This window comes from Solanum verrucosum, unplaced genomic scaffold, assembly GCF_900185275.1.
Source record: "Solanum verrucosum unplaced genomic scaffold, falcon-dt-bn FXZP01000238.1, whole genome shotgun sequence".
Lineage (NCBI taxonomy): Eukaryota > Viridiplantae > Streptophyta > Magnoliopsida > Solanales > Solanaceae > Solanum > Solanum verrucosum.
In genome coordinates, this window is record NW_026020630.1 from 3,157,854 (window position 1) to 3,179,272 (window position 21,419).

The 21,419-nt window shown below is 35.1% G+C and overlaps 3 protein-coding genes and 2 pseudogenes across 4 annotated transcripts; 4 read left to right on the forward strand and 1 right to left on the reverse strand.

Annotated features, from left to right (window-relative positions):
- Window positions 1-55: 55 nt before the first annotated feature.
- Window positions 56-2,291, forward strand: LOC125811959 (uncharacterized). 2 transcript variants are annotated; one of them, XM_049491507.1, is made up of 3 exons: window positions 56-1,051; window positions 1,232-1,761; window positions 2,048-2,291. In XM_049491507.1, exons 1-3 carry the CDS (start codon window positions 73-75, stop codon window positions 2,069-2,071), a joined length of 1,533 nt encoding a protein of 510 aa, XP_049347464.1. In that variant the 5' UTR covers window positions 56-72; the 3' UTR covers window positions 2,072-2,291. The 2 variants fall into 2 exon arrangements, with proteins under 2 accessions (XP_049347464.1, XP_049347463.1); XM_049491506.1 differs by having other exon boundaries at window positions 56-1,761.
- A 727-nt stretch (window positions 2,292-3,018) lies between these two features.
- On the forward strand, window positions 3,019-4,445 carry LOC125811655 (zeatin O-glucosyltransferase-like). The gene has a single exon (XM_049491179.1). The coding sequence runs from the start codon at window positions 3,052-3,054 to the stop codon at window positions 4,438-4,440; it is 1,389 nt and encodes a 462-aa protein (XP_049347136.1). The 5' UTR covers window positions 3,019-3,051; the 3' UTR covers window positions 4,441-4,445.
- A 10,717-nt stretch (window positions 4,446-15,162) lies between these two features.
- Window positions 15,163-16,573, forward strand: LOC125811605 (zeatin O-glucosyltransferase-like; annotated as a pseudogene).
- A 180-nt stretch (window positions 16,574-16,753) lies between these two features.
- Window positions 16,754-18,904, forward strand: LOC125811902 (zeatin O-glucosyltransferase-like; annotated as a pseudogene).
- Window positions 18,905-19,536: 632 nt separating this feature from the next.
- LOC125811800 (zeatin O-glucosyltransferase-like) lies at window positions 19,537-20,984 on the reverse strand. The gene has a single exon (XM_049491343.1). The coding sequence runs from the start codon at window positions 20,977-20,979 to the stop codon at window positions 19,597-19,599; it is 1,383 nt and encodes a 460-aa protein (XP_049347300.1). The 5' UTR covers window positions 20,980-20,984; the 3' UTR covers window positions 19,537-19,596.
- Window positions 20,985-21,419: the final 435 nt, after the last annotated feature.

Genomic DNA, 21,419 nt, shown 5'->3' on the forward strand with positions numbered 1-21,419 from the left:
TGTTCATTTCTCTTATTAGAGATATAAACAAGATTGTTTTTTTCTTCCTTTCTTTTTTTTTTGTTATGTTTGATGGCTGATATTGGCAAGGCAATGTCTCGATTCGACGTAGAATCATTACAAGAAATGCTTTGTGTTCAAGAACAACTTATAGAGAAGTTGTACAATGAGTTGGATGAAGAGAGTGAAGCCTCATCTAGTGCAGCAACTGAAGCGTTATCGATGATTTTACGTTTACAAGGTGAAAAGGCTGCAGAGGAAATGGAAGCAGAACAGTACAAGAGATTTGTAGAAGAAAAAATGAGTCATGCTGAAGAATCATTATCTGTTTTACAAGAACTTATTGATCAAAAACAGATGGAGATAGATGAATTGGATCATCATGCACAAGCTTATCGATATAAGCTTGTGAGTATGGGCTATGATGATGATATTGATGATAGTGATCTCGAATATCTCGAGGATTTAGAAGGAAAAATGATTGTTCAATCTATTGGGAGGTGTAAATCCACTCCGAATATCACATTGAAATATGCTAATATGAAAAAGGATGTTCTTAAAGACGAAAAGATCAGTCCAAAACGCGATTTGAATGATGTTCCAACGGCTGGGAGTATAAGTTTGTACTGTGAGCAGATCGAAAAGTTGGAAGAAAGAGTGAAACAGATTGCTGGTGCTAACTATGCGAAATTGTCTAGTTTACCAGTTTCTAAAAGAAGCTCTTGTAACAATTTCTTGGAGCAATTTAAAGAAACGTACCTTGTTCAGCATCGAGGGAATAAATCAGATAACGAAGTTGCTGCTAGTCGTTCTGCTTCTCCTCCGAATGTTCTTGATGTCTTTGAAGTCCCTCGAGCCATTAAAGACGAAGATTTTGTTGTCCGAAAGGAGGCTCAAAAACAACTTGTTAAAGATGAAACTGATTCGCATAAGAAATATTTAGTACCTATGCAGCATTTGGATATTTGTCCTACAACTAGTGCTTCAGAAACAGCAGAGATTCGTCATGTCAATAGGACGACGTTTGAGATAGCTGAAGTCGAGAGACAAGGTACGAGGCAAGAACCCGAGAGACATGAAGAGCTAATGTTGTTACATGACATTAAGGAGCAACCAAATTTAGTACCTGAGCAGCATTTTGAAATTTGTCCAGCAACTAGTGCTTCAGAAACAGAAGACATTCATTGCGTCAATAGGACCACGTTTAAGAAAGCTGAAGTCGAGAGACAAGGTACGAGGCAAGAACCCGACAGACACAAAGAGCTAATGTTGTTACATGACATTAAGGAGCAACTAAATTTAGTACCTATAAAGCATTTGGAAAATTGTCCAATGACTAATGCTTCAGAAACAGCAGAGATTCGTCGTGTCAATAAGAAGTTTGAGATAGCTGAAGTCGAGAGACATGGTACGAGGCAAGAGACAGAGAGACACAAAGAGTTAATGTTGTTACATGACATTAAGGAGCAACTTAATTTAGTACCTATGCAGAATGAGAACAAGTTACATAGAGTAGGTGAAGCTGCTTCTCCTACCACTAGTGCTTCAGAAACAGCAGAGATTCGTCCTGTCAATAGGACAACGTTTGAGGTAGCTGAAGTTGAGAGACAACGTACGAGGCAAGAATCTAACAGACACGAAGAGCTAACGTTGTTATATGAGATCAAGGAGCAACTAAATTTGATGCAATCTGACATTAAAACTTGGAAAAATATCAAGTCCCATCCAAGAAATGAGCCATCTGTAGTTTCTCTAACAGAGGTACTCTCTTTAACTGCTCTGTATGCGTTTTTGTGTTGCTATAAAAAAAATATTGTGCTCGCGATAAGCTATGTTGCTCGGACTCTCCAAAATGTTGTGGCACCCCTGATCAGTATCCTCCAGAAAAGCACTGCTTTTGGAGGATCTGACACGCACCCCTATTCAATATCCTCGAAATGCACTACTTTTGGAGGATCCTACATGCACAAGTCGACAATTTTGACGAGTCCTAGCAACATAGGCAATAAGTATATAAAATCTGACGGTGCATTGATTTGGTGGACAGGTGATGGCTTGTTTTTGGCTTTGATCCAGCTATCAAAAAGCTTGCAAGTTCAAGATGTTGAGATTTTTGCTTATTATGGCTTTTGAGTTGAGACAGTCAGTGTCCGAGCCAAGATTTTCACTAATAAAGTAGTAATTACACGAAGAAGCTAAGGGGATTCAACATATACTATATATACATAAAAGATAATTTTGTTCTTAAATATACCATGTAACTTTCAGCTAAACGGGATTCGGATGAACCCCCTTGCTCCCTCCTAGCTCCGCCCCTGAGTTTAGTAGTACTTTTGGCCTTTTTACGAAAATGGTCCCGTAGTACGATTCAATTATAAAATTGATTATTAGTGCCTTGTAAAAGTTTGTATTTCAAGAATCTGCAACAATTGACCATATCAACCAAGAAAAGATCTTTTATCTTGTTATCAGGTTTCAAGTTTTGTATAATTAAAATTTTTAATCAACAATGACTATACAGAAGTATGTTTTTGATACTAATGGTTAATTAGTCTCCTATTTCTTATGTCATTCATGATGAATTCCTTGATTCTACACTCAGAATAGTTGTCGTTCGGATCCTTCAAAAATTCCTCCTAGTGTGTGTGTCGGATCCTTTAAAACACGTCATTTTTGCAGAATCTGAGCAACATAGCTTAATTGTGTATTTATTTTTTGCCAACAGGTTTGGGGATACTTGAATATAACACCTTTTTTTTTCTCCTTTATAGGTCATAGAATTGTGTGCCCACTCCTTTATAGGTAATTGAATTGTGTAGCCAACTCTATGGAAAGTTTTAAATTAATAGAGTAATGTCTATCATTTGACTTTTTTTCTCTAATTCCGTTTCAATTTATCTCACTTACTTTCCTTCTATAAATCCAACACCATGTATGACATATTTAATATCACGAGATTCAAAAGTCTTTATTACCGTCTTTATAATACACAATTGTCAAACACATTGTAAGTTATTCATTTCTCAGTTCTTCTCTTCTTTTATTCTTCCAATGTCTACAAACTCATCAGACAATGTTGCTCACCTTGATGAAGTGATTGTAGCCATGGTGCCATTTCCTGATTTTAGCCATCTCAATCAACTCTTCTTTCTTGCTCGTTTCATCGCTTCCCATAATATACGAGTACACTTCCTCTGCCTTGCTGATCGGAACCAAAATTTGAAACTTCGCGTCCAAGGTGGTCTATGTGCCTCAAACATCCATTTTCAGGACCTTTTGGTACCTTCTTCTCTTGATGCTGGCAATGATTTGCCTTCGATTATTATATTTATGAAAACGCTCGTTGAGCCCATTAGAAGAACTTGTACTGATATCTCTACCAATGCGAAGAGATTGGTTATAATTCATGATTCCATAATGATGGAGCATATAAGGGATGTTCATTCATTGATCCCAAACGTGGAGTCTTATATGTTCCACGCCATTTCAGCTTTTGCAAGATACTCTATGCTCCGACAAAGTATTAATCACTTAGTTGATGATGATGATCATGAAAAAATGATCAAACAAATGCACGATGAGTTTCCGTTGTTGGAGAGCTGTTGTGGACCATATGCAGCAGCACTCGTTAGAAAAGAACATGAATGGAAGCTCAATTCAGGAGAAATCATGAACTCGTGCAGAGAAGTCGAAAGTAAGTACCTGAATTTACTTGCACATACAAAAGACAAGAAGTATTGGGCTATTGGTCCACTTCATATGTTGCTAGAATCACGCGACTCTAGCAACATGACGAAGCATGAATGTCTAGAATTTCTAGACAAGCAAGATGTTAACTCAGTTATATTCGTCTCGTTTGGAACAACCACTACATTAAGACAAGAGCAAGTCAATGAGCTCGCGCTTGGTTTAGAACAGAGCAATCATAACTTCATTTGGGTACTAAGACAAGCAGATAAAAAGATAGAAACCGAAAAACTTGAAGAGAATGAGGAGAAGATTGAATTGCCAAAAGGATTTGAAGAAAGAATGGAAGGAAGAGGACTAGTGGTGAAAAATTGGGCACCACAATTGAAAATCTTGGGACATACATCGACAGGCGGGTTTTTGAGTCACTGTGGATGGAATTCTTGTCTCGAGAGCATTAGCATGGGAGTGCCTATAGCAGCTTGGCCAATCAATTACGATCAACCATTTAACGCTGTTTTTGTAACCAACTTGCTGAAGATTGCAACATCTGTTAGGAGTTGGGAACGTCAAGAGGAATTGGTGACAGCATCAACCATTGAGAAAACTGTCAACAAGTTGATGGGAACGACAGAAGGGATCGAAATGAGGCAAAGGGCAGTAGAGTTGAGCAATAAGATCAGGAATTCTGTTAGCCGCGGAGGAGATGCACGCAAGGAAATTGAATCTTTCATATCTTGTATTATCAAATAACTTCATAGGGGCAGAGGCGGAGCCAGATTTCAAGCTCGTGGGTTCTAAATTTTAAAAAGGATAACGATCTTAAAAATCACAAAACACAAATTATGTTAATGAGATGTTTGAAAACATTATCTTAGATATTGTTATTCTAAAAACTTATTTTAATAATATGAAGCTTTGAGTAATTTAATTTAAAGTTCTAAAATATTGTCAATGAAAGATGAATAATTTTTTAAATATAAATTTCGAACATTTTTATTATAATCTAGAATACTATTTTAAGTAAGAAAAAATTATTAAATTCACCATTAATATTTTCGCACCTAAAATATATATTTTACTAGTTTCATTGTGACCTTGAACCATTTCGAAAAGCAAATAACAACTATTCACTATAATCAATTATCAATATGTGGAATAACCCTAGAAAATATTAAAAATTGATTTTTGAATAGATAATTCTAAGGTGTAAAAGAAAACAAATAAGAAAAAAATGAAAAAGGAGAGGCGGGAGTACATAGTACATATCGAAGGGCAGAGGTTGGGTGATAGAAATCAGATCAACAATAAAAGTTAGAATCCTAACTTTTGAAAATAAATTTGGGTTAGAGTTTTTGAATATTTGAGTAGAAATCAATGAAAATATATTTGGGTTAAAATTTTTTGAATGTCTAGAAATCAATAGTTAGATATTGTTTTAGAGTATGACCACTATTTTTTTTTCCTCATTAACCGTTTTTCTGTTTTTTTTTTTAATTTTATTTTATATGGAGTATAAATTATCATTTGCCAATTTTCTATACCGGTTTGCTGTTTTTTTTTTTAAAAAAAAAAAGGGAAAATGCATAAGTACCCCCCCAGCCTATATCCGAAATTTCAGAGACACACCTAACCTTTACTAAGGTCCTATTACCCCCCCGAACTTAATTTATCTATAATATTCTACCCCTTTTCGACCTACATGGCACTATCCTTGAAAATTTTGTCAACATGCGTTGCGCCCACAAGATAGTGCCACGTAGGCCAAAAAGGGGTAGAATATTACATATAAAATAAGTTTGGGGCGGGGGAGGTAATAGGACCTTAGTAAAGGTTAGGTGTGTCTCTGGGATTTCGGGCATAGGCTGGGGGGGGGGTACTTATGTATTTTCCCAAAAAAATTTTATAAATTATCATTTGCTAATTTTCTATTTTTTATAAAAAAAAAAATCCAATGTTTTTATCTGAAATTAATTCCAATTCCAAAAATTTAGTGCCATGAGTGGGCTTTGAACCCACGACATGCGTAATGAATGACTTCACTGGGTGTGTGGAGACCGCTAGGCCACCAACCTCGTTATGCTGGAGGGTTCTGAATTTTATGTGTACGTTTTATTTGATATTTTAATATGAATATAGATTCTATGAAAAAGTCAGTGGGTTCGTCCGAACCTCCTTCCGCTACAGTAGCTCCGTCCCTGCATAGGGGTGTCATTTAGACACACAGCTAAGAAGAAAGACAAGAAAACCATCGCGATATCACTTGTTTTATTTTTAGACTAATTGTTAGTGAAAAAAATAACCAAGACTAAGTGAAGTTAGGTCGATATAATCGAACCAATAAATTTCGAATATCAAATGATTAAACCGCAATGTACAAGGATGATTCGATAAAGATCAAAATGAGGATAAGAATAGCTCATCACTTTCATCAAATGTAGAAAGAGTTTAGGTTACATAGATCGATCGATCGTGTGAAAAATATTTATATAATTAAGTTATTTAAAAGATTTTCATTTTGACTTTCCATCTGGTGTTCGGTACCCGCATTGGAGTTCAACTATATCCGAATCGCAACAGTCCCAATATGATTTTTTCTATATCCAGGGTTCAAACCCGTGATCTTGATCAAAGGGTGAAGAGATCCCAACCATCCCATGTTGGTAATAAGTTATTTAAAATATAATTAGACTGAATGAAACTTGCAAGTTAGAAAGGGTCGTCCCAACAATAATAATATAATAACATGTCTTGTGTAGTTCCACCAGTGAGGTCTAGGAGGGAAGGATGTACGCAGACCCTAACCCTACCTTTGTGGGGTTGATAAAATGGTTTCGATAGATCCCTGTCTCAAAAAAGTGTCGACAAAACGATAAAAAAGAAAACAACAATTACAAAATGACAAGATACAAAGAGCAAACGAAGCAACAAGTAGTTGTGATAAGTGAAGAATAAAATACTAAGCTAATAAGAAACAATACTACATTGAAATAAGAGAAGATTAGAAGAAGGGACTGACCCCTTGCCTATCCCACATTAAAAGTATGACAATACTGAACTACTTTACTACTCTTCTACCCTAATCATCGACCTTTATGTCTTCCTATCTATGGTCCTATTATCAGTAAGATGAAGATATATCATGTTCTGTCAAATCACCTCCCCCAGTGTTTCTTCGTCTTACTTCTACCTCTTATAAAACTTACAATAGCCAACATATTACAACTCATTATGGGTGCATCCACATTCCACACACCTCATATTCACATGTCCAAACTATCTTAATCTCGTTTCTCTCATCAACAAAAATATATTTTGCATCAAAAGGTGATCTCAGTTGAAAATAGAATAACATGTGTTTAAGCATTCAACAAGATTCTGATATACTACTCTCGAGTATTACGACAGTTTTCCATCTAAAAGAAATCCCTAAAGGCATTATGTATAGTCCCCCTATTTTTAAGGCATATTTTGGCATTTACGAGCTAACCCTTTTAGAAATTACGTGACTTTCTTGGTTTTTTTCATGTGTTTGCCCATGGATCTAGCGCCTAAGGGGTACCCGAACATTTTTTTTGAAAATTTTGTGAGGACCTTCGTAATGAGTTGGGAGAGAATTACGTATAATCCCACAATTTTAAGGCATATTTTTGAATTTACGAGCCAACTTTTAGAAATTACACGACTTTCTTGGTTTTTCGTGTGTATTAGCTCATGGATCTGGCGCCTTGGGACACCCAAAAAAATTGTCTGAAAAAACTATATGAGGACCTCTGTAACGAGTTAAAGGAGAATTATGTATAGTCCCACCATTTTAAGGCATATTTTCGCATTTACAAGCCAACTTTTAGGAATTACGTGATTTTTTTATCTTTCGTGTGTATTAGCCTATAGATCTGGAACCTTAGGCACCCGAAATATTTTTCTATAAAAACTTTATGAGGACCTCCGTGATGAGTTGGGGAGCATTACGTATAGTCTCACCATTTTTAAGGCATATTTTTGTATTTTTGAGCTAAATTTTAGAAATTACGCTACTTTCATGATTTTCGTGTGTATTAACCCATCTGGCACCTTAAGGCACCTGTAAAAAAAATTCTGAAAAAAAAATATGAGGGCCTCCGAAATGAGTTGGGGGAGCATTATGTATAGTCCCACCATTTTAAGACATATTTTCACATTTACGAGCCAACCTTTAGGAATACGCGACTTTCTTGATTTTTCGTGTGTATTAGCCCATGAATCTAGCACCTTAGGCAACCAAAAAAAAATTATGACAAAACTTTATGAAAACCTCCATAATGAGTTGGGGTTTCATTATGTATAGTTCTACCATTTCAAGACATATTTTCACATTTACGAGCCTACTTTGAGGAATTACGTGATTTTCTTAGTTTTCGTATGTATTAGCCCATGGAACTGGAGCCTTGGCCACTCGAAATTATTTTAAGACAACTTTATGAGGACCTCCACAATGAGTTGGGGAGAATTACGTATATATAGTCCCACCATTTTAAGGCATATATTCGCATTTACGAGCCAACTTTTAGGAATTACGCGATTTTCTTGGTTTTTCGTATGCATTAGCCCATGGATTTGGCTTGGCGCCTTGGGCAACCAAAAAAAAATCTTGAATAAACTTTATGAGGTCCTCCATAATGAGTTAGGGGAGCATTACGTATATATAGTCACAACATTTTTTTAAGACATATTTTCACATTTACGAGCCAATTTTTAGAAATTACGAGACTTTCTTAGTTTTTTGTGTCCCATGGATTTGGCGCCTTGGCTAATTTTTTTATGAGTACCTCTGTCATGAGTTGTTGGAGCATTACTTATAAGTCTTACCATTTTTATGGCATATTTTTGCATTATGAGCCAACTATTAGGAATTACGCGACTTTCTTGTTTTTTCGTGTGTATTAGCCCATAGATTTGGTGCCTTGGGGCACCTGAAATGTTTTTCTGAAAAAACTTTATGAGGACCTCTGTAATGAGTTGGGGGATCATTACGTATAGTTCCACAAATTTTAAGGTATTTTTCGCATTTACGAGCCAACTATTAAGAATTACGCAACTTTCATAGTTTTTCATGTATATATGCTCATAGATCTAACACCTTGGGGCAGCTGAAATTTTTTTATGGGGACATTCGTAATGAGTTGGGGGAGAATTACGTATTTTCCCGCCATTTTTAAGGCATATTTTTGTAATTATGAGCCATCATTTAGGAATTGCGGGATTTTCTTGGTTTTTCGTGTGTATTAGTCATGGATCTTGCGTCTTGAAGCACCAGATTTTTTTTTCTGAAAATACTTTATGAGGACCTCCATAATGAGTTGGGGGAGCATTAAGTATAGTCTCACCATTTTTAAAGCATATTTTAGCATTTACGAGCCAACTTTTTGAAATTATGCAACTTTCTTGTTTTTTAATGTGTATTAGCCCATGGATCTGGGCCTTTGGCACCTAATATTTTTTATGAGTACCTCTGTAATAAGTTGGAGGAGCATTTCGTATAGTCCCACCATTTTAAGGTATATTTTCAAATCTATGAGCCAACTATTAGAAATTACGCGATTTTCTTAATTCTTCACGTGTATTAGGCCATGGATCTAGCGCCTTGAAGCATCCGAAAGTTTTTTTCTGAAAAAACATTATGAGGACCTCCGTAATGAGTTGGGGGAGCATTACATATAGTTACACCCTTTTAATACATATTTTCGCATTTACGAGCCAACTTTTAGAAATTATGCGACTTTCTTGGTTTTTCGTGTGTATTAGGCCATGGATCTGGCGCCCTGGGCACCCGAAACTTTTTTTGAATTTTTTTATGAGGATCTTTGTAATGAGTTGGGGGAACATTACGTATAGTCCCACCATTTTAAGGCATAGTTAACATTTACGAGCTAACTTTTAGGAATTATGCGGCTTTCTTGGTTTTTTCGTGTGTATTTGCCATGGATCTGGTGCCTTGGGCACCCAAATTTTTTTTCTGAAAAAACTTTATGAGGACCTTCGAGCCGTAATGAGTTGGAGGAGCATTTCGTATAGTCGCACCGTTTTTAAGGCATATTTTCACATCTATGATCCAACTTTTAGGAATTACGCGTCTTTCTTGATTTTTCGCGTGTATTAATCCATAGATCTAGCGCCTTGAAGCAACAAAAAGTTTCGTTTTGGAAAAATTTAATGAGGACCTCCGTAATGAGTTGGGGGAGCATTACGTATAGTCCCACCATTTTTTAAAGCATATTTTCGCATTTACGAGCCAACTTTTAGAAATTATGCAACTTTCTTGGTCATTTTTTTTGTGTATTATCCCATGTATCTAGCGCCTTGGACATCCGAAATTTTTTTCTGAAAATTTTTTAAGAGGATCTCCGATCCGTAATGAGTTGGAGGAGCATTTCGTATAGTCCCACCATTTTTAAGGCATATTTTCACATCTATGTGCCAACTTTTAGAAATTACATGACTTTCTTGGTTTTTTGCGTGTATTAGGTCATGGATCTGGCGCCTTGAAGCACCCGAAAGTTTCTTTCTGGAAATTTTTTATGAGGACCTCTGTAATGAATTGGGGAGCATTGCATATAGTCCCACCTTTTTTAAGACATATTCTTCACATTTACAAGCCAACTTTAAGGAATTATGCGACTTTCTTGATTTTTCATGTGTATTAGCCCATGGATCTGGCGCCTTGGGCACTTGAAAATATTTTCTAAATTTTTTTTATAAGGATCTCCGTAATGAGTTGGGGAAACATTATGTATAGTCTCACTATTTTAAGACATATTTTCACATTTACAAGCCAAATTTTAGACATTACGCGACTTTATTAATTTTTCGTGTCTTTTTTTCTTTTAATCAAAAGCATTGGGCCGTGCCCATTTATTGATACAAATTAGGAAAAATTACTGAAATACACGTCTTATGTTTCCTTTATTTCTAATATTCTCTTCTATTTCTAAAAACCTCTAAAATCCCTTATTTCTCTCCTAATTCTAAATTATTTTATAATGTATCTGAGCTACATATTATGTATCCGGTTTATTTTATAATGTATCCGAGCTACATATTATGTATCCGGTTTGTTTTACTTTTTCAGGGATTAATATAATTACAAACTAAATAAGGATAGATTGTAATTTCATATTAAAACTATGTGATTCCTAAAATTTATACAAATTAGATTAAGCCACAAAATACATGACTTGCGTCCAAATGTAACCCAAAGCCCAAATTTAATAGTGCAATTACTAGAAAGCTTAACATAAAAACTTTTCGTGTGTATTGGAGGGTTATAATTATTAGAAAACATGTCAACGTAACAAAAAAAAAAATTATTAGAATTTGGACGGTTGTAGTTATTTCCACATGTTAATGTAGCCAAGAAATGCGGGGCTATATTCCCAACGTGTTTAGAATTTTGGTTTTATGATGAGGGGCTAGACTTGTATATAGACAAATCCAATATTTTATTTTTACGGTTTTAATAATTATGGCTTTTAGCATTAATTTGATACATTTCAAAAGATTTACGTATATAATATTGAAAATATTGAATTCAGATTAACTCAATTTGAATACTCTGCATCTGTCCTTAGACTTGTATGTTTGAAAGTTTTAAATTTTTACTCGCGAATCTGAAGTTGATTTGACGCTTGTCCTTTTTATTATATTTTAATTTTACCTTACAAGTTGCACCACTATGATAATAGTATATTAGGAAGAAAGTTAAAAATGATGTAGAAATTAGAGCCTCATCATGTGGAGAAGTCAATTTAAATACTCCTATGTTTGTTTTTTTTAACTCAACAAATCACAAAGATCTGGCTTCGTGTGCCTCAATAGTTGATTTAGCGTTGAGCTATGTTGATATTAAATTCAATATAGGTAATATTATATTTGATAATTGATTAGAAGCTAAGTTTTTCATGTAAATTAACATTGTGTCTAGTTTGTAATATAAAACTCTACTGAATTAATATATGTAATAAGTTATGATGAGGAACTTTACATATTATTTTATGTAGAATAAAAAATGGAATAGTTAATAGTAATTCATAGTCAAAATGATATTTATTTACTTGATAGAAATGACGCAAGAGATCATAATCATAATTCATGATTCAATCTAACATAAAATCATCAAATTAATATCAAGGGAGAACACCAATGATTTTTCTTTCATTTTAAATTGTAGCTGAGGGAAAATAATAATAAAAAAGTACTCCCTTCATCCACTTTTAATCGTATATTGCATATTTCGAAGTTAAATCAAATAACATTAATTCGAATTTTAAACAAAAAATTGAGATATTCAAAAACTATTCGAAAAGTTATATAAATGTCAATATGATGAAAAAATATATCGTAAAATGTTAGTCAAAGTTCTTATCGTTTAATTCTAAAAAAGAAAATCATGACAGCAATTACAAAAGAGGATTTTCTTGTTTTTACTTTGATGTAAACTTTTCAATCTCCAAGATAACATCTTGATTAAAGCATAATGGTGCAATAAACAAGGCTGTTTCTCAAAATTAGCAAATAAGAGTACACATTAATTAATTAATCATGTCATTAATTTGTCTAACTAGTGCTATATGACTTGTTAATTACTTGTTCATTAACATATTCATTAATAGAGTTGCTATTGATTGTTGTGTTTGCCATGTTAACTTCCCATAATCTGAATTTCCTCCATGTCTTGTCTTTGTCTAATTACTTGTTAAAAATGAAACTGATAAGCAAGTTACGAAGATCGATGATTTTCATTTTAGATAAAATTAAACAGTCAAAAATACATCTAAAATATTTTTCTATTATAATATAATATTTGTCCACTTTATAAAATTAATGGATAATTTTATACTTAGTTCCTAATTTATCTCTATCATTAATTATAGTCATTTTCTTATTATATTTTTCAAGATATTGTATTTGTTATATTCAAAAAATGATACAGTAAAATTATCCTTCTATTTATAGTTTCTTAAAAAATGTGTATAATCAATACTAGTAGACAGGTATTAATGAACGGAGGAAATATCACTTACCATAACAATTATTAGTATTTATTATTCTATGTTAATGCAGACAAGAAATATGGGTTTTTGGTTGTTAGAATTATGAGTAAAAATTATTAGTATTTATCATTCTATATTTTAATGCAGACAAGATATGTGGGGTTTTGGTTATTAAAATTATAATAATTATTACTAGTATTTATCAGTCTACGTTAATACAGACAAGAAATGTGGGGTTTTGGTTAGTAGAATTTGGTGCGGGTGGCAATAGTTATTATATTCCAACGTGTAGAGTATTGATTTAGGATGAGGGGCTAACTAAGCCAACCACTTCCTCCTTCCCATTTTACGTGGCACCTTTTTATATTTTATTCGTTTCAAAAAAATGCCATCTTACTATAATTGAAAATAATTCAACTTTAAAATATCTCTTTTATCTTTAATGAAATGACTTTCAACCACACAAATATCTATGGATTGTTTTTTATCATAAATTTTAAAAGTCTTTATTTTTTTCTTAAATACCGTGTCAAGTCAAACAGTGTCACATAAAATGAACAGAGGAAGTAGTATTTAAAGGGTATTTTTTCTGATCGATCTTTCAATTAGGGAGCTTTCCATCTTTCAAACTTTTGACTTAATATATTTCCACTTTTATTATTTATAGTTAGTATTAGTATAATATGATATAATTATTTTTTAATATTTCATTAGTAATTAAATGCTTAGTAATATATAATTTTAATTTAATATAGGGGTAAAATAATAATCCAACTTTGCACTCCGATTCAAAATTTCATTGGTTATACATGGTCCAATTTTTTTCTATATTATCCTCAAGTTATTTAAAATATAGTTCAAAATTTCATTGGTTATAAATGGTCCAACTGTCTTTTTCTTTTTTCTATATTGTCCTCAAGTTATTTAAAAGATAATTAGCTAAAGCAACGGACACCGAATGAAAATTGGAAGATAATTATTTTGTGTAATTCTACAAGTGAGGTCTGGGAACGAAGGATGTACGCATATCAGATCCTACCTTTACGGGGTAGAGAAATTGATTTCAATAGATCGTCATCTCAAAAGAAATGTAGACATAATTTTTTATAAAAAGGAAAAGAACGACAATAAAATGACAAGATACACGGAGCAAATGAAGCAACAAAAAGGGACTTACGCCTTACCTATCCCACATAAAAGTATGACAACACTCAGCTACTTTACTACTTCTACCCTGATTCTCGACCTCTATATCTTCCTATCTATGGTCATGTCATCAGTAAGATGAAGATGTATCATGTTCTGTTTCATCACCTCCACCCAGTGTTTCTTTGGCTTACTCTTACACCTCCTTAGCAGTACATGTACATCCACACACCTATTATTCACATGTCCAGACTATCTCAGTCTCATTTCTCTCATCAACAAAAATATACTTTGCATCAAAAGGTAATCTCAATTGAAAATAGAACTGCACGTGTTTAGGAATTTAACAAGATTCTTATATACTACTCTCGAGGATTAAAGACGGTTTGTCCTCCAAAAGAATTCCGCAAAGGTTGGTAGGTGCGGAGCTAGAAGCTCAACGAATAATGAGTCGACCCCACCACCCTTTCCACTTAAATAACAAGTTTTAAGTCCTTGCAAGGTTTAAAATCACTACATGCGCTTAACACATGCATCACGCATTTTGATCATAATGGAACACTTAACATCACAAATTTTGATTACAACAACATACTCATTGTAATTTTACAAGTAGCGTCTGAAAAAAGGCACACATTACCCCACCTCTGTGAAGCAGAAAAGATATTTCTGATAGACCCTTGGTTCAAAAGAAAAGCATCATTATTTATTTATGTATGAAAATATTATTTATATAAATTAAGTAATATAAAACGAAGATAATATTTAATTAACTTATACTAGATCTACATATCACACCATATCTTTTATTATAAATGTTCATGAAAAGAGTGGCATGGTGCATCATATAGTTAGGTGCAAAATTCATTGTGTACTTTATCTTCTTTGGTTGGTCCTAAGCTAAGTTGTCGGTACAAAAATCATTCATATTAATTACTATATTTTTTAAGAAGAGTGTAAAGTCATTTTTATCGATCGATGTGGCATCAACTTTTTTAGGTGGGATAATACGAACGTAAATATTTATACAATTAACCTATTTAAAAAATAATTAATAAAATTGAAAGTTAGAAAAAGTCATTCCGACTAATAAAAATATGTATATTTTCCATCAAAGGGTGATCTCAGTTCAAAATGAAATTACACGTATATAGAATTAAACAAGACTTGGCAAAATGTGTTCAAAAATTCCAATGGTTATAAATTTACCATAGTCTTTTTTTCCTATATTGTCCTTAGTATTAATTAGTATATCCTTCCAAAACTCATTTTTCTCAAAGTTCTTTCTCCTTTTGTTGCTATGGCTGCTACCAATGAAGTGATTGTAGCCATGGTACCATTCCCTGATTACAGCCATCTCAATCAGCTCTTTGTTCTTGCTCGTTTCATCGCGTCCCATAATATACAAGTACACTTCCTCTCCTTTGTTGATGTGAACCGAGATTTGGAACTTCCATTTCGACAACCTATTGAGACCTTCTTCTCCAACAGATAAAGATGGTCGCGATGGAGAGCCTCCGATTCTAATGTTTCTGGAAAAACTCACGAAGCCCATTAATGAAATATGTGTTCAACTCTCTACTAAGGCAAGAAAATTAGTCATAATTCATGACCTTATAATGAGTGAACAAATAACGGATCTAAATACATTGTTGAATGTCAAGTCTTATATATTCCACACCGGATCGACATTTAGCAGATATTCTTCCCTCAAACAAACTATTCCTGACATAGTTGAGGATGACGATGATCAAGCAAATGCAGGATGAGTTTCCATTGTTGGAGCCACATGAGAAATATTGTTTTCAAATGGAGCTTGATGATCCGGATATCCATTACTCCGGAGAAATCATAAACTCGTGTAAAGAAGTGGAAGGTAGGTACCCAGAGTTACTTGCCAAAGCAAAAGACAAGCCGTTATGGGCTTTTGGTCCATTTCATATGTTGCTAGCAACATCACTCGTCATGATCAATGCCTAGAATTTCTCGACAAACAAGATGTTAACTCAGTGATATTCGTCTCGTTTGGATCAACCACTACATTATCACAAGAGCAAGTCAATGAGCTTGCTTTGGGTTTAGAACAAAGCAACCATAAATTTATTTGGGTACTAAGAAAAGGAGATAACGCGGAGAAACTTGAAGAGAAAGACGTAAAGATTGAATTACCCGAAGGTTTTGAAGAGAGAGTGGAAGGAAGAGGAATAATGGTTAATTGGGCACCACAGTTGGAAATCTTGGGGCATTCATCTACGGGTGGGTTTATGAGTCACTGTGGATGGAATTCTTGTATCGAGAGCATTAGCATGGGAGTACCTATAGCAACATGGCCAATCCATGTCGATCAGCCATTTAACGCTGTACTTGTAAACAATTTGTTGAAGATTGGAATCTCTGTCAAGCGTTGGTCTCACCGGGATGAATTGATAAAAGCATCAACCATTGAGAAATCTGTCAAGACATTGATGGGTACCATAGAAGGGGAAGAAATGAGGCAAAGGGCAGTGGAATTAAGCAAAAAGATCAAAAACTCTGTTAGCCGCGGAGGACTTGCACGCAAGGCAATGGAATCTTTCATATCACATATTATTGAATAACTTCACCGTTGAAATTTGCTTTTAGTTACTGCATTCGCAAAATAAGTTGTTTAGTTTGAGATGAATTTGAATTTTAGTTAAGTTGTTTGAGTTGTTGAATTTCAAATTATGCAGGTATTTATGCTGGCTATTTAAAGCTCTTCAATGCTTAATAAAATTATTGAAAGTCATTTCAATCCATTGAGAGATATTTTCAATCCTTTTTTGCTGCCCCATCTTTTAAATTATTAGCTTAAAAAACATAGATTGGCTTGATCCCTTGTATTAAATGATCTCCTCTTGCTTTGATTGCTAATGGAGACTGATGGGGATAGTGAGGTTAATATTTGCCTTTTCCTTTAGCCAACGGTCTATCGATAACGGCCTCTCACTACCTCCCAAGGACCGAGTACGCTTTACCCTCCCCAGACTCCACTTGTGAGATTACACCGGGTATGTTGTTGTTGCTATGCTACTTAGACTCTTCAAAGTTATTGGCAGGTGTGTGTTGGATCCTCCAAATTAAAGTAGTGAATCTTTGGAGGATCCAACACTGGTGTTGCAACATTTTTGAGAGTCCGAGCAAAATAACCTATTGGTCCTTACAAAAAAAAAAAAATGAAACATATTGTTCATTGTTCAAAACAAGTGGATTTGTGAGGCATACCTGGAAACACCAGCTGAAACTTGAGTCACTGATTTATCCTTATTGGGCTGATTCTGAACTGTCTGTACAATGGCCTGCATTTGGTACAAACATTATGAAGATAAAGTTTTGTTGATGGAATCCTTTTTTTTCAAAAGAAGAAGTTGATGGCCGAGTAACACTACGTAAGACGGGACAGTCAACTTGATGCGGGAGAGGCATGAGTGGCAGTTCAATCTTGTGGTATGCATAAACATGACCCTTAACTTGGTGTCAGCTGGCAACTATGACCTTTAACTTTGGGTGTGCACAAGTAGGCACTTAAACTTGTATAAAATTAAACAAATAGATACAGTTGTCCTACATGGCACCCTACATGACAATTTTGTGTCCTACATGTATTATGTCATGTAGGACACGTGTGTCTACTTGTTTAATTTTAGACAAGTTTGAGTGTCTACTTGTGCACACTCAAAGTTGGATTGTGCACACTCAAAGTTGGAGGACATAGTTGTCCGCTAAAGCCAAGTTAAGGGTCATGTTTATGTATTATGCCTGAAAATATTAAGCAATTACTTCCTCTTGGATCATCCCAAAGTTACACATGCTTTGATATTTTTGTGACTATAAGAGGTAGTAGCATTTTACCCTGTTAAGTCCTAAGCTTATTGTAAGTTATTCATTTCTCTTCTCAGTTCTTCTCCTTCAATTCGAATGGCTACTGCAGTCAGACAATGAAGTGAGTGTGACCATGGTGCCATTTCTTGAGTATAGCCATCTCAATCAACTCTTCGTTCTTGCTCACTTCATCGCCTCCCATAATATACCAGTACACTTACTCTGTCTTGTTGATCAAAGTCAAAGTTTAAAGCAGCGCGTCCAAGATGGTCTTGAAGTCTCTCCAACATTCATTTCGATGACCTTCAGCTGCCTTCTGAAATAGATGATACTGGAGACGTTGATAATGATCTGCCTTTGATTGCAGTTCTGTTGGAAAAAAACACAGGGGCAATTCGCCAAAGTCTTGTGCTCTCCACCAATGCAAAGAGATTAATCATAATTCATGCCAATCTAATGAGGACTCTATGTGGTGGTAGTGAGGAGGGGAGGGCTTTCGTTCACAAACGTTGAGTCCTACATTTTCCATGCCATCCCAGCTTTTACCAGATATTCGTTGTTCCGACAATGTATTGACATAATTGATGATGATCATGACAAAATGCTTCAGCAACTGCAAGACAAACAAGAACCCATTGTGGAAGTCAATGAGCTCCTAGAATCACACGACACTAGGATTCATATGTTGGTCCAATTCATATGTTGCTCCTAGAATCACACGACACTAGGAGCAGCACAACTCGTCCTGAATGCCTAGCATTCCTTGATGAGCAACACGTTAACTCGGTAATGTTCGTTTCGTTTGGGACAAACACTAAGTTCTCACAAGAACAAGTCAATGAGCTCATGCTCGGACATAAATCTACAGGCAGGTTCTTGAGTCACTGTGGATGGAATTCTTGTTTAGAGAGCACTAGTATGGGAGTTCACATAGCAGCTTGGCCTAACAATGCAGACCTGCAGCCATATAATGCTGTTTTTGTAACCACGAAAATTGGAATCTGTGTGGAGTTGGGTTCTGAGAGAAGGATTGGTGACAGCATCTGCTGTTGAAAAAGCTGTCAAGATTGATGGGTTCGACGGAAGGGGAAGAAATGAGGCAGAGAGCAGTGGATTTGAGCAATAAGATCAAGAACTTTGTTGGCAATGGAGGAGCTGCACGCGAAGAAATGGTATCTTTCATCTCCTACATTACCAGATAACTTTCTATGTTGTTTCACTCTCCAAAAATGTTGTTGCACCTATATCGTATCCTGCAATATTGCATTACTTTTGAAGGATCCGACACACACAAGATGGCATTTTTGGAGAGTCCGAACAACATGATGAGGTTAAATATGACACAAGATGTCCTTTAATAATAAAACACTAGCCACCTTGATATTTATGGAATGTTGTTCATATTACTAGTTTCACCAAAGAGATTTGGCTTTGTAATCCTTTACAATTTTGACCCTTTTCCCTTAATAAAACACTAGCCACCTTTGTTTCTTATGTTTGAATGCATATTGACAAGGCATAATACATAAATATGCCCTTTAACTTGGTATCATTTCACATTTATGCCCTTCAACTTTAGACGTGCACAAATAGACACACATTTTACGTGGCATCCTACATGACAATTTGCATCCTACGTGTTTTATGTCACGTAGGACTTATGTGCTACTTGTTCAACTTTATACAGGTTTGAACGCCTACTTGTGCACACCCAAAGTTGGAGGGCATAAATCTAAAATGAGGCCAAGTTAAAGGACACATTTATGTATTATGCGTGTCGACAACTAACATGATAGAAATTTGGTATGCATGAAATTTAAAGGAAACATGGCACTTGAAAAATAGTTATTCATGACATACTTGATACAAAATGTTGATGTTCATTGAGTGAAATTTATTTGGTAATACAAGAAATGAAAGATTCCCTTTCCTTCTGTGCAATTCCTCCATGACTAACAGAGTTCTTGATCTTATTGCTCAACTCGATTGCCCTCTGTCGAATCTCTTCTCCTTCCGGTGTACCCATCAAAGTCCTGACAGCTTTCTCAATAGTTGTTGCTGTTACCAATTCTTCCCTACGAGCCCAACTCCTAACCGGGATTCCAAACTTCAGCACGTTGGTTACAAAAACAACGTTATACGGTTGGTCTACTTGAATTGGCCAAGTTGCTATTGGAACTCCCATGCTAACGCTCTCCATACAAGAATTCCATCCACAGTGACTCAAGAACCCTCCCGTAGATTTATGTCCCAAGATTTCCAATTGAGGCACCCAATTCCTCACCACCATTCCTCTTCCTTCCACTCTTTCTTCAAACCCTTCTGGCAATTCAAAGTTCGAATCTTTCCCTCCACATTTCTCCGTCTCCATCTTTTTATCCGCTTCTCTTATCACCCAAATGAACTTATGGTTGCTCCTTTCCAAACCAAGCGCAAGCTCATTCACTTGCTCTTGCGACAATGTAGTAGTCGTTCCAAACGAAACAAACATTACTGAATCAAAATCTTGCTCGTCGAGAAACTCAAGACACTCGTGGCGATCCCTATTGCCCGATGACTCGGGTAACTCTTGCAACATATGAAATGGACCAAGAGCAAACAATGGCTTCTTCCTAACATTGACAAGTAAATCCAAGTACTCCCCTTCTAATTCCCTACAAGAATTCATAAACTCTCCACAATGAAGATTACATTCCCTTTCCTTTTGCACAAACTCAAATATATGGGGTCCAAAACAATCCCCCACTTCAGGCATTTCATCGAACACTTGGCGTGCAACTCCGTCTTCAACTTCACCAACAACCTGTTGAAATGTAGAATACATACAAAAAGCTGAAATCGCATGAAAAGAGTAACATTCAACATTTGATATCGCATACACTCCCTTAATCACATCCGTCATCAAAGAATCAAAAACAACCACCAATTTCTTCGCCTTCTTCGAGATTTCAACACAAATTTCATAAATGGGTTCCCCCAATATATCCAAAAACTCCAAAAATGCAAACTCATCAGCAAAATCCTCTCTGGGTTCTGAAATTTGGGTCAGAGGGGGTGCTAAAAGGTCATTAAAATGGATTTTTGAGGTATTTTGGACGCGATTTTTTAGATCTTGATTTCGATCAGTGAGAGAGATGAAGTGAAGAGGGATATTGTGAGAAGAGATGAAGTTAGCAATATGGAAAAGTTGATTGAGATGACCATGTTCTGGCCATGGAATTACAGCTACAATTACTTCATTGAGCTCAACAATGTTCGTTGATGAATTGGTAGCCATTGCAACAAAAATTGTTTGAATTTGAAAGGGAAATGTGATAAAAAGATATAATGCTTTGAATCACACCTGCCATTAAAGAGGTTATTGAGTAATATTTTCCCGTTCGTAAAATCTTAATAGCTGAGTTGATTGATTAGTTGATAGATAAACATTTATCTTGTAGACTCTAGTTTCGATTCGACAAATCTTAATAGGTGAGTTGATTGATTAGTTGATAGATGAACATTTATCTTGTAGACTCTAGTTTCGATTCGATTCGATTCTTGAACTTGTAATTCTTTTTCATTTTTCCTTCCCAAGATTTAATTTGAGGTCTCGGTTTGAGTCTCACACCTTGTTTAGTGGAGTATTGTATTATTAGTTTAAATACAATGTTTGTTTTGATTATTATTTAAATAGTATTATATTGTATGTTTAAATCCATTCTTAGGTAACGATGA

Excerpts from the sequence above, each read along its gene's own strand:
- LOC125811959 (XM_049491506.1), top strand. The coding sequence starts at position 73 with ATGGCTGATATTGGCAAGGCAATGTCTCGATTCGACGTAGAATCATTA. Across the intron at positions 1,762-2,047 it reads CTGTAGTTTCTCTAACAGAG|GTGATGGCTTGTTTTTGGCT; the intron begins GTACTCTCTTTA and ends TTTGGTGGACAG.
- LOC125811655 (XM_049491179.1), top strand. The coding sequence starts at position 3,052 with ATGTCTACAAACTCATCAGACAATGTTGCTCACCTTGATGAAGTGATT.
- LOC125811800 (XM_049491343.1), bottom strand. The coding sequence starts at position 20,979 with ATGGCTACCAATTCATCAACGAACATTGTTGAGCTCAATGAAGTAATT.